The sequence below is a fragment of the Meles meles genome, chromosome 3 (genome assembly GCF_922984935.1).
Source record: "Meles meles chromosome 3, mMelMel3.1 paternal haplotype, whole genome shotgun sequence".
Taxonomy (NCBI): domain Eukaryota; kingdom Metazoa; phylum Chordata; class Mammalia; order Carnivora; family Mustelidae; genus Meles; species Meles meles.
Window position 1 is genome coordinate 4,203,497 of NC_060068.1, and position 12,036 is coordinate 4,215,532.

At 47.9% G+C, this 12,036-nt stretch overlaps 1 protein-coding gene across 1 annotated transcript in view; it reads left to right on the forward strand.

The window, feature by feature from the left end:
- Positions 1-12,036, forward strand: part of OBSCN (obscurin, cytoskeletal calmodulin and titin-interacting RhoGEF) — a 145,866-nt gene that overhangs the window by 35,619 nt on the left and 98,211 nt on the right. Inside the window, exons 13-16 of the mRNA XM_045999690.1 lie at positions 763-1,038; positions 4,388-4,663; positions 8,012-8,287; positions 11,634-11,909. Of these exons, the coding sequence (XP_045855646.1) occupies positions 763-1,038; positions 4,388-4,663; positions 8,012-8,287; positions 11,634-11,909 (1,104 nt within the window). The remainder of the gene's footprint in view (positions 1-762; positions 1,039-4,387; positions 4,664-8,011; positions 8,288-11,633; positions 11,910-12,036) is intronic.

Sequence of the window (12,036 nt, forward strand, 5' to 3'; positions counted from 1 at the left end):
CATCCCTCCTCGGAGAGGTCAGCCCTGGCCCCAGAGCCTAAGGGACGCGTCCATCCCTTCTGTCACATGTGTGGCCTTGTTTAACTACACCCAAGCACGGCATCACTGCCGTCCTGACTGATGTGCTTGTCTGTCTCCCTCCGTAGACTGGGTGCAGACTCTCATGTTCCTAGCCACTACCATGGTGCCTGCTGCCTGCATGCTGTGGGCCAGCATTCACATGGGGTGTGCCTGTGATTGTGTGCATGCCTGGCTGCTTTCACAGCACAGACTCTCTGAGATTCTGTGTGTACACACTTGAGTTTACTGGGCCTCGTGCAGTTTTAGAAAAGAGGCAATCTCAGGTGTTGGCAAGGATGTGAGGAATTGGAACTCTCGCACACGGCTGGTGGAAGTGTCAGTTGGCACAACCATTTCTGAAACTACTTTGGAAATATCTGTTAAAGCCCGTGTACCTTACACCCTAAGTTACACCGACAGGATATAGTGTGTGGTGGGCATAACCGTGTGCTGGGGGTACAGGAGTGAATGGGCCCACCTCCCCACAAGGGCTGGCTGTCACCTGGGACGGATACATCCAAATGTATACTCGGGCCCCAGGTCAGGAGGCATATGTTTGCAGACACTCTCCAACACCCTGCTGGACACATGATGGCATTTGCTCCCAGTAGCCAATTGACTGAACTCTGAAGCTTTCCTCCCTGTGACCCGAGCGGTACCAGCTCTGTGTCTCTTAACATAGATATCTGTCTCTGTCCCCAGAGCCCTCCGTGGTGTTTGCCAAGGAGCAGCCAGCCCGCAGTGAGGTGCAGACCAAGGCGGGGGCCAGTGCCACCCTGAGCTGTGAGGTGGCTCAGGCCCAGACAGAGGTGACGTGGTACAGGGACGGGAAGAAGCTGAGTGCGAGCTCCAACGTGCACGTGGAGGCCAAGGGCCGCAGCAGGCGGCTGGTGGTGCAGCAGGCGGGGAAGGCAGACGCCGGGGAGTACAGCTGCGAGGCCGGGGGCCAGAAGGTGTCCTTCCGCCTGGATGTCACAGGTGGGTTCCTTGAGGTGTTTTTTATGCTCCTTAGAGCATGTAGTTATCCAGAGTGAGGGTGCATGCATGCAGGTGACGTCTCATGTCCTGTTTGGTCACAATGTTTCCCAAGCAGCAGCCAGCAGGTATGAATTACATGACCGTGATTGTATTTTGTGAGCGCTTCTTGTCTTTTCACTTGGGAAAACATTGCCACAACCTCAGAAGAGGAGTTCTGATTATTCGCATTTTATTTTATTTTATTTTATTTTTTTTTTTTTTTAAGATTTTAGTTATTTATAACAGAGAGAGATCACAAGTAGGCAGAGAGGCGGGCAGAGAGGGAGAGGGGGAAGCCATCTCCCTGCTGAGCAGAGATCCTGATGCAGGGCTCGATCATAAGACTCCAGGTTCAAGACTTGAGCCGAAGGCAGATACTTAACCCCCTGAACCACCCAGGCACCCCAATTATTTGATTTTAATATGAGGCTAAGAAAATTCTATAAGTTGCCAAAATTCACACGGCCAGAAAACCACAGAGCCGGGGTTTGGACCGCATATTCTGAGTTATTTGTTTACCTTTTCTGCCTGAAGAACTCTGTCATCAGTATTTATTTTAGCTGGTCTTCTCAGGCTCTATTTTTTTTTTTTTCTTATATGAAAACGTATTTATTTTACCTTTAATTCTGAGGGTATTTTCTCTGGGAATCACATTACATTTTAAGAGCTCTTCATTTGTAAATCCAATTGACTCTTGAACAATGTAGGTTTGAACTCCATAGGTTCACTTGTGTGTGGATTTTTTAAATAAATACAGTACAGTTTGGTCAGTGTGCTTTCTCTTTCTTACAATTTTCTTAGTAACATTCTCTTGCCTGTAACCTACGTCACTGAGGAGTTCTGTCTGTAATACATAATACGTATAGCAAATTGTGTGTTGGTCAAGTTTGTATCATCAGCAAGGCTTCTAGTCAACAGTCAGCTCTCAGTAATTACATTTTGGGGAGTTGAATTATACACAGATTTTTGACTGCACGAGGCTTCATCACCCCAACCCCTATGTTGTTAAGAGTCAGTGGCATGGATTTTTAACATTTTGAAGATATCATTCCATTGTCTTCTGAGTCTCATATTTTCTTCTAAAACATCAACCGTCAGTTCTGATATGTTGTTGCAAGGATTTTTTTTTTTTCTTTTCCTTTCCATTTTCTTTTCTGCTTCCTTCCTTCTTCTTTCCTTCCTTCCTTCCTTCTTTCCTCCTGCTGCTTTCAGGATACTCCATTTGGTTTTAGTTTTCAGTGGTTTTACTTTGATGAAGCTAGGTGTGGTTTCTGTTTTATGCGTCCTGTTTGTGGCCGCAGGTCATCTTGGGTGTGTGGGTTTATGTTCTCCTCAACCACAGGCTATCCTTGGCCTGTCTGTGTTCTGTCCCATCTCTCTCCTCTGTCCCAAGTTTTGTTCCATTCTATTCAACCATTTTGTGTTTCCCCACGTGTCTCATATGCATCTTTCTCTCTGCCTCTTAATTATATTTCTCTCTCGCCTTTATTCTGCATGTTTTATTGACCTGCCTTACAATTCCCTAATATTCTGTTCTGCTTAGAGTATGTCTGACTCACTTACTTCTGTACTGTTTTGACTATTTTCAAGGGATATAATTTCCATCTGATTGATTTCTTATAGGTTCCAGACTCTGTAGTAAATGTCTTATGTTTGATCTATTTTAAAAATTTCATTTTAAAACCGTATGAATCATGGGTATATCCCAGTCTGAAAAAGCGTAATAACCCATCATCTGATATTGCCTTTTTTTTTTTTTTTTTGGTTTTCTATTTACTGCTTTCCTTGACACACAAGCAACAGTTCCACTGACCGTCAGACATTGCTTGAGAAAACTTGTTGGGTATAGATCATTGCTTGTGAAAAGTTATTCCAGAAAGAGGGTTGTTCCTTCCTATGCCAGGTGGGGAGAAGGCAGCCATACTTCAGCTCATTCCAGGACCATGCTGGCTCTGGGCCCCTTGCAGTTTTGATCAGGGCCTTCCGTCTCTGGTGGGCCCCAATTCTGGGCATGGTCCTCCCCAAATTCCTGCAGATGCTTAGGTGTGGGTGAGGCCCCTTTCCCAGCTGATGCTCAGGGCTGATCTTCCCTGGAATGCAAGGTGCCAGAGTGTGCTGTCTTCTCTGGAGCTCAGAGGTTTTCTGCGGAGCTTCATAGTCTCCTGTGTCCAGCAGCTTCAGAACTCATCAGACCCTTGAGGGGAACATGGCTGAGTGGCAGCTGAATTCTACATGGGCCCTCTTCCCGGGAGACCTGGCTCCTCCTCTAACTGCACCCCTCTGTGCCCACAAGTGTGCACATACTGGTGGTCTCCCTGTTTTTTTGGGAGCCGTGCTGTGCCTGGATTGTCCTTATCATGTCCTACCCAGACACAGCAGTGTCTCTAGCGGACAAACAGGGGCCAGTGGGACGTCACATCCCTGAGCGGCTCCCTTAGACCATCCTCAATGACTCCATCGCATCCCTACAGAAGAGCCTGGCCCTGGGATCCCCTCTATTGGAATGCCTGCCCTGTGCTTGAATCAAAGCCATCTGTCTTGTGTCATTCATCCCTCCTCGGAGAGGTCAGCCCTGGCCCCAGAGCCTAAGGGACGCGTCCATCCCTTCTGTCACATGTGTGGCCTTGTTTAACTACACCCAAGCACGGCATCACTGCCGTCCTGACTGATGTGCTTGTCTGTCTCCCTCCGTAGACTGGGTGCAGACTCTCATGTTCCTAGCCACTACCATGGTGCCTGCTGCCTGCATGCTGTGGGCCAGCATTCACATGGGGTGTGCCTGTGATTGTGTGCATGCCTGGCTGCTTTCACAGCACAGACTCTCTGAGATTCTGTGTGTACACACTTGAGTTTACTGGGCCTCGTGCAGTTTTAGAAAAGAGGCAATCTCAGGTGTTGGCAAGGATGTGAGGAATTGGAACTCTCGCACACGGCTGGTGGAAGTGTCAGTTGGCACAACCATTTCTGAAACTACTTTGGAAATATCTGTTAAAGCCCGTGTACCTTACACCCTAAGTTACACCGACAGGATATAGTGTGTGGTGGGCATAACCGTGTGCTGGGGGTACAGGAGTGAATGGGCCCACCTCCCCACAAGGGCTGGCTGTCACCTGGGACGGATACATCCAAATGTATACTCGGGCCCCAGGTCAGGAGGCATATGTTTGCAGACACTCTCCAACACCCTGCTGGACACATGATGGCATTTGCTCCCAGTAGCCAATTGACTGAACTCTGAAGCTTTCCTCCCTGTGACCCGAGCGGTACCAGCTCTGTGTCTCTTAACATAGATATCTGTCTCTGTCCCCAGAGCCCTCCGTGGTGTTTGCCAAGGAGCAGCCAGCCCGCAGTGAGGTGCAGACCAAGGCGGGGGCCAGTGCCACCCTGAGCTGTGAGGTGGCTCAGGCCCAGACAGAGGTGACGTGGTACAGGGATGGGAAGAAGCTGAGTGCGAGCTCCAACGTGCACGTGGAGGCCAAGGGCCGCAGCAGGCGGCTGGTGGTGCAGCAGGCGGGGAAGGCAGACGCCGGGGAGTACAGCTGCGAGGCCGGGGGCCAGAAGGTGTCCTTCCGCCTGGATGTCACAGGTGGGTTCCTTGAGGTGTTTTTTATGCTCCTTAGAGCATGTAGTTATCCAGAGTGAGGGTGCATGCATGCAGGTGACGTCTCATGTCCTGTTTGGTCACAATGTTTCCCAAGCAGCAGCCAGCAGGTATGAATTACATGACCGTGATTGTATTTTGTGAGCGCTTCTTGTCTTTTCACTTGGGAAAACATTGCCACAACCTCAGAAGAGGAGTTCTGATTATTCGCATTTTATTTTATTTTATTTTATTTTATTTTTTTTTTTAAGATTTTAGTTATTTATAACAGAGAGAGATCACAAGTAGGCAGAGAGGCGGGCAGAGAGGGAGAGGGGGAAGCCATCTCCCTGCTGAGCAGAGATCCTGATGCAGGGCTCGATCATAAGACTCCAGGTTCAAGACTTGAGCCGAAGGCAGATACTTAACCCCCTGAACCACCCAGGCACCCCAATTATTTGATTTTAATATGAGGCTAAGAAAATTCTATAAGTTGCCAAAATTCACACGGCCAGAAAACCACAGAGCCGGGGTTTGGACCGCATATTCTGAGTTATTTGTTTACCTTTTCTGCCTGAAGAACTCTGTCATCAGTATTTATTTTAGCTGGTCTTCTCAGGCTCTATTTTTTTTTTTCTTATATGAAAACGTATTTATTTTACCTTTAATTCTGAGGGTATTTTCTCTGGGAATCACATTACATTTTAAGAGCTCTTCATTTGTAAATCCAATTGACTCTTGAACAATGTAGGTTTGAACTCCATAGGTTCACTTGTGTGTGGATTTTTTAAATAAATACAGTACAGTTTGGTCAGTGTGCTTTCTCTTTCTTACAATTTTCTTAGTAACATTCTCTTGCCTGTAACCTACGTCACTGAGGAGTTCTGTCTGTAATACATAATACGTATAGCAAATTGTGTGTTGGTCAAGTTTGTATCATCAGCAAGGCTTCTAGTCAACAGTCAGCTCTCAGTAATTACATTTTGGGGAGTTGAATTATACACAGATTTTTGACTGCACGAGGCTTCATCACCCCAACCCCTATGTTGTTAAGAGTCAGTGGCATGGATTTTTAACATTTTGAAGATATCATTCCATTGTCTTCTGAGTCTCATATTTTCTTCTAAAACATCAACCGTCAGTTCTGATATGTTGTTGCAAGGATTTTTTTTTTTTCTTTTCCTTTCCATTTTCTTTTCTGCTTCCTTCCTTCTTCTTTCCTTCCTTCCTTCCTTCTTTCCTCCTGCTGCTTTCAGGATACTCCATTTGGTTTTAGTTTTCAGTGGTTTTACTTTGATGAAGCTAGGTGTGGTTTCTGTTTTATGCGTCCTGTTTGTGGCCGCAGGTCATCTTGGGTGTGTGGGTTTATGTTCTCCTCAACCACAGGCTATCCTTGGCCTGTCTGTGTTCTGTCCCATCTCTCTCCTCTGTCCCAAGTTTTGTTCCATTCTATTCAACCATTTTGTGTTTCCCCACGTGTCTCATATGCATCTTTCTCTCTGCCTCTTAATTATATTTCTCTCTCGCCTTTATTCTGCATGTTTTATTGACCTGCCTTACAATTCCCTAATATTCTGTTCTGCTTAGAGTATGTCTGACTCACTTACTTCTGTACTGTTTTGACTATTTTCAAGGGATATAATTTCCATCTGATTGATTTCTTATAGGTTCCAGACTCTGTAGTAAATGTCTTATGTTTGATCTATTTTAAAAATTTCATTTTAAAACCGTATGAATCATGGGTATATCCCAGTCTGAAAAAGCGTAATAACCCATCATCTGATATTGCCTTTTTTTTTTTTTTTTTGGTTTTCTATTTACTGCTTTCCTTGACACACAAGCAACAGTTCCACTGACCGTCAGACATTGCTTGAGAAAACTTGTTGGGTATAGATCATTGCTTGTGAAAAGTTATTCCAGAAAGAGGGTTGTTCCTTCCTATGCCAGGTGGGGAGAAGGCAGCCATACTTCAGCTCATTCCAGGACCATGCTGGCTCTGGGCCCCTTGCAGTTTTGATCAGGGCCTTCCGTCTCTGGTGGGCCCCAATTCTGGGCATGGTCCTCCCCAAATTCCTGCAGATGCTTAGGTGTGGGTGAGGCCCCTTTCCCAGCTGATGCTCAGGGCTGATCTTCCCTGGAATGCAAGGTGCCAGAGTGTGCTGTCTTCTCTGGAGCTCAGAGGTTTTCTGCGGAGCTTCATAGTCTCCTGTGTCCAGCAGCTTCAGAACTCATCAGACCCTTGAGGGGAACATGGCTGAGTGGCAGCTGAATTCTACATGGGCCCTCTTCCCGGGAGACCTGGCTCCTCCTCTAACTGCACCCCTCTGTGCCCACAAGTGTGCACATACTGGTGGTCTCCCTGTTTTTTTGGGAGCCGTGCTGTGCCTGGATTGTCCTTATCATGTCCTACCCAGACACAGCAGTGTCTCTAGCGGACAAACAGGGGCCAGTGGGACGTCACATCCCTGAGCGGCTCCCTTAGACCATCCTCAATGACTCCATCGCATCCCTACAGAAGAGCCTGGCCCTGGGATCCCCTCTATTGGAATGCCTGCCCTGTGCTTGAATCAAAGCCATCTGTCTTGTGTCATTCATCCCTCCTCGGAGAGGTCAGCCCTGGCCCCAGAGCCTAAGGGACGCGTCCATCCCTTCTGTCACATGTGTGGCCTTGTTTAACTACACCCAAGCACGGCATCACTGCCGTCCTGACTGATGTGCTTGTCTGTCTCCCTCCGTAGACTGGGTGCAGACTCTCATGTTCCTAGCCACTACCATGGTGCCTGCTGCCTGCATGCTGTGGGCCAGCATTCACATGGGGTGTGCCTGTGATTGTGTGCATGCCTGGCTGCTTTCACAGCACAGACTCTCTGAGATTCTGTGTGTACACACTTGAGTTTACTGGGCCTCGTGCAGTTTTAGAAAAGAGGCAATCTCAGGTGTTGGCAAGGATGTGAGGAATTGGAACTCTCGCACACGGCTGGTGGAAGTGTCAGTTGGCACAACCATTTCTGAAACTACTTTGGAAATATCTGTTAAAGCCCGTGTACCTTACACCCTAAGTTACACCGACAGGATATAGTGTGTGGTGGGCATAACCGTGTGCTGGGGGTACAGGAGTGAATGGGCCCACCTCCCCACAAGGGCTGGCTGTCACCTGGGACGGATACATCCAAATGTATACTCGGGCCCCAGGTCAGGAGGCATATGTTTGCAGACACTCTCCAACACCCTGCTGGACACATGATGGCATTTGCTCCCAGTAGCCAATTGACTGAACTCTGAAGCTTTCCTCCCTGTGACCCGAGCGGTACCAGCTCTGTGTCTCTTAACATAGATATCTGTCTCTGTCCCCAGAGCCCTCCGTGGTGTTTGCCAAGGAGCAGCCAGCCCGCAGTGAGGTGCAGACCAAGGCGGGGGCCAGTGCCACCCTGAGCTGTGAGGTGGCTCAGGCCCAGACAGAGGTGACGTGGTACAGGGACGGGAAGAAGCTGAGTGCGAGCTCCAACGTGCACGTGGAGGCCAAGGGCCGCAGCAGGCGGCTGGTGGTGCAGCAGGCGGGGAAGGCAGACGCCGGGGAGTACAGCTGCGAGGCCGGGGGCCAGAAGGTGTCCTTCCGCCTGGATGTCACAGGTGGGTTCCTTGAGGTGTTTTTTATGCTCCTTAGAGCATGTAGTTATCCAGAGTGAGGGTGCATGCATGCAGGTGACGTCTCATGTCCTGTTTGGTCACAATGTTTCCCAAGCAGCAGCCAGCAGGTATGAATTACATGACCGTGATTGTATTTTGTGAGCGCTTCTTGTCTTTTCACTTGGGAAAACATTGCCACAACCTCAGAAGAGGAGTTCTGATTATTCGCATTTTATTTTTTTTTGTTTTTTTTTTTTTTAAGATTTTAGTTATTTATAACAGAGAGAGATCACAAGTAGGCAGAGAGGCGGGCAGAGAGGGAGAGGGGGAAGCCATCTCCCTGCTGAGCAGAGATCCTGATGCAGGGCTCGATCATAAGACTCCAGGTTCAAGACTTGAGCCGAAGGCAGATACTTAACCCCCTGAACCACCCAGGCACCCCAATTATTTGATTTTAATATGAGGCTAAGAAAATTCTATAAGTTGCCAAAATTCACACGGCCAGAAAACCACAGAGCCGGGGTTTGGACCGCATATTCTGAGTTATTTGTTTACCTTTTCTGCCTGAAGAACTCTGTCATCAGTATTTATTTTAGCTGGTCTTCTCAGGCTCTATTTTTTTTTTTTTCTTATATGAAAACGTATTTATTTTACCTTTAATTCTGAGGGTATTTTCTCTGGGAATCACATTACATTTTAAGAGCTCTTCATTTGTAAATCCAATTGACTCTTGAACAATGTAGGTTTGAACTCCATAGGTTCACTTGTGTGTGGATTTTTTAAATAAATACAGTACAGTTTGGTCAGTGTGCTTTCTCTTTCTTACAATTTTCTTAGTAACATTCTCTTGCCTGTAACCTACGTCACTGAGGAGTTCTGTCTGTAATACATAATACGTATAGCAAATTGTGTGTTGGTCAAGTTTGTATCATCAGCAAGGCTTCTAGTCAACAGTCAGCTCTCAGTAATTACATTTTGGGGAGTTGAATTATACACAGATTTTTGACTGCACGAGGCTTCATCACCCCAACCCCTATGTTGTTAAGAGTCAGTGGCATGGATTTTTAACATTTTGAAGATATCATTCCATTGTCTTCTGAGTCTCATATTTTCTTCTAAAACATCAACCGTCAGTTCTGATATGTTGTTGCAAGGATTTTTTTTTTTTCTTTTCCTTTCCATTTTCTTTTCTGCTTCCTTCCTTCTTCTTTCCTTCCTTCCTTCCTTCTTTCCTCCTGCTGCTTTCAGGATACTCCATTTGGTTTTAGTTTTCAGTGGTTTTACTTTGATGAAGCTAGGTGTGGTTTCTGTTTTATGCGTCCTGTTTGTGGCCGCAGGTCATCTTGGGTGTGTGGGTTTATGTTCTCCTCAACCACAGGCTATCCTTGGCCTGTCTGTGTTCTGTCCCATCTCTCTCCTCTGTCCCAAGTTTTGTTCCATTCTATTCAACCATTTTGTGTTTCCCCACGTGTCTCATATGCATCTTTCTCTCTGCCTCTTAATTATATTTCTCTCTCGCCTTTATTCTGCATGTTTTATTGACCTGCCTTACAATTCCCTAATATTCTGTTCTGCTTAGAGTATGTCTGACTCACTTACTTCTGTACTGTTTTGACTATTTTCAAGGGATATAATTTCCATCTGATTGATTTCTTATAGGTTCCAGACTCTGTAGTAAATGTCTTATGTTTGATCTATTTTAAAAATTTCATTTTAAAACCGTATGAATCATGGGTATATCCCAGTCTGAAAAAGCGTAATAACCCATCATCTGATATTGCCTTTTTTTTTTTTTTTTTTTTGGTTTTCTATTTACTGCTTTCCTTGACACACAAGCAACAGTTCCACTGACCGTCAGACATTGCTTGAGAAAACTTGTTGGGTATAGATCATTGCTTGTGAAAAGTTATTCCAGAAAGAGGGTTGTTCCTTCCTATGCCAGGTGGGGAGAAGGCAGCCATACTTCAGCTCATTCCAGGACCATGCTGGCTCTGGGCCCCTTGCAGTTTTGATCAGGGCCTTCCGTCTCTGGTGGGCCCCAATTCTGGGCATGGTCCTCCCCAAATTCCTGCAGATGCTTAGGTGTGGGTGAGGCCCCTTTCCCAGCTGATGCTCAGGGCTGATCTTCCCTGGAATGCAAGGTGCCAGAGTGTGCTGTCTTCTCTGGAGCTCAGAGGTTTTCTGCGGAGCTTCATAGTCTCCTGTGTCCAGCAGCTTCAGAACTCATCAGACCCTTGAGGGGAACATGGCTGAGTGGCAGCTGAATTCTACATGGGCCCTCTTCCCGGGAGACCTGGCTCCTCCTCTAACTGCACCCCTCTGTGCCCACAAGTGTGCACATACTGGTGGTCTCCCTGTTTTTTTGGGAGCCGTGCTGTGCCTGGATTGTCCTTATCATGTCCTACCCAGACACAGCAGTGTCTCTAGCGGACAAACAGGGGCCAGTGGGACGTCACATCCCTGAGCGGCTCCCTTAGACCATCCTCAATGACTCCATCGCATCCCTACAGAAGAGCCTGGCCCTGGGATCCCCTCTATTGGAATGCCTGCCCTGTGCTTGAATCAAAGCCATCTGTCTTGTGTCATTCATCCCTCCTCGGAGAGGTCAGCCCTGGCCCCAGAGCCTAAGGGACGCGTCCATCCCTTCTGTCACATGTGTGGCCTTGTTTAACTACACCCAAGCACGGCATCACTGCCGTCCTGACTGATGTGCTTGTCTGTCTCCCTCCGTAGACTGGGTGCAGACTCTCATGTTCCTAGCCACTACCATGGTGCCTGCTGCCTGCATGCTGTGGGCCAGCATTCACATGGGGTGTGCCTGTGATTGTGTGCATGCCTGGCTGCTTTCACAGCACAGACTCTCTGAGATTCTGTGTGTACACACTTGAGTTTACTGGGCCTCGTGCAGTTTTAGAAAAGAGGCAATCTCAGGTGTTGGCAAGGATGTGAGGAATTGGAACTCTCGCACACGGCTGGTGGAAGTGTCAGTTGGCACAACCATTTCTGAAACTACTTTGGAAATATCTGTTAAAGCCCGTGTACCTTACACCCTAAGTTACACCGACAGGATATAGTGTGTGGTGGGCATAACCGTGTGCTGGGGGTACAGGAGTGAATGGGCCCACCTCCCCACAAGGGCTGGCTGTCACCTGGGACGGATACATCCAAATGTATACTCGGGCCCCAGGTCAGGAGGCATATGTTTGCAGACACTCTCCAACACCCTGCTGGACACATGATGGCATTTGCTCCCAGTAGCCAATTGACTGAACTCTGAAGCTTTCCTCCCTGTGACCCGAGCGGTACCAGCTCTGTGTCTCTTAACATAGATATCTGTCTCTGTCCCCAGAGCCCTCCGTGGTGTTTGCCAAGGAGCAGCCAGCCCGCAGTGAGGTGCAGACCAAGGCGGGGGCCAGTGCCACCCTGAGCTGTGAGGTGGCTCAGGCCCAGACAGAGGTGACGTGGTACAGGGACGGGAAGAAGCTGAGTGCGAGCTCCAACGTGCACGTGGAGGCCAAGGGCCGCAGCAGGCGGCTGGTGGTGCAGCAGGCGGGGAAGGCAGACGCCGGGGAGTACAGCTGCGAGGCCGGGGGCCAGAAGGTGTCCTTCCGCCTGGATGTCACAGGTGGGTTCCTTGAGGTGTTTTTTATGCTCCTTAGAGCATGTAGTTATCCAGAGTGAGGGTGCATGCATGCAGGTGACGTCTCATGTCCTGTTTGGTCACAATGTTTCCCAAGCAGCAGCCAGCAGGT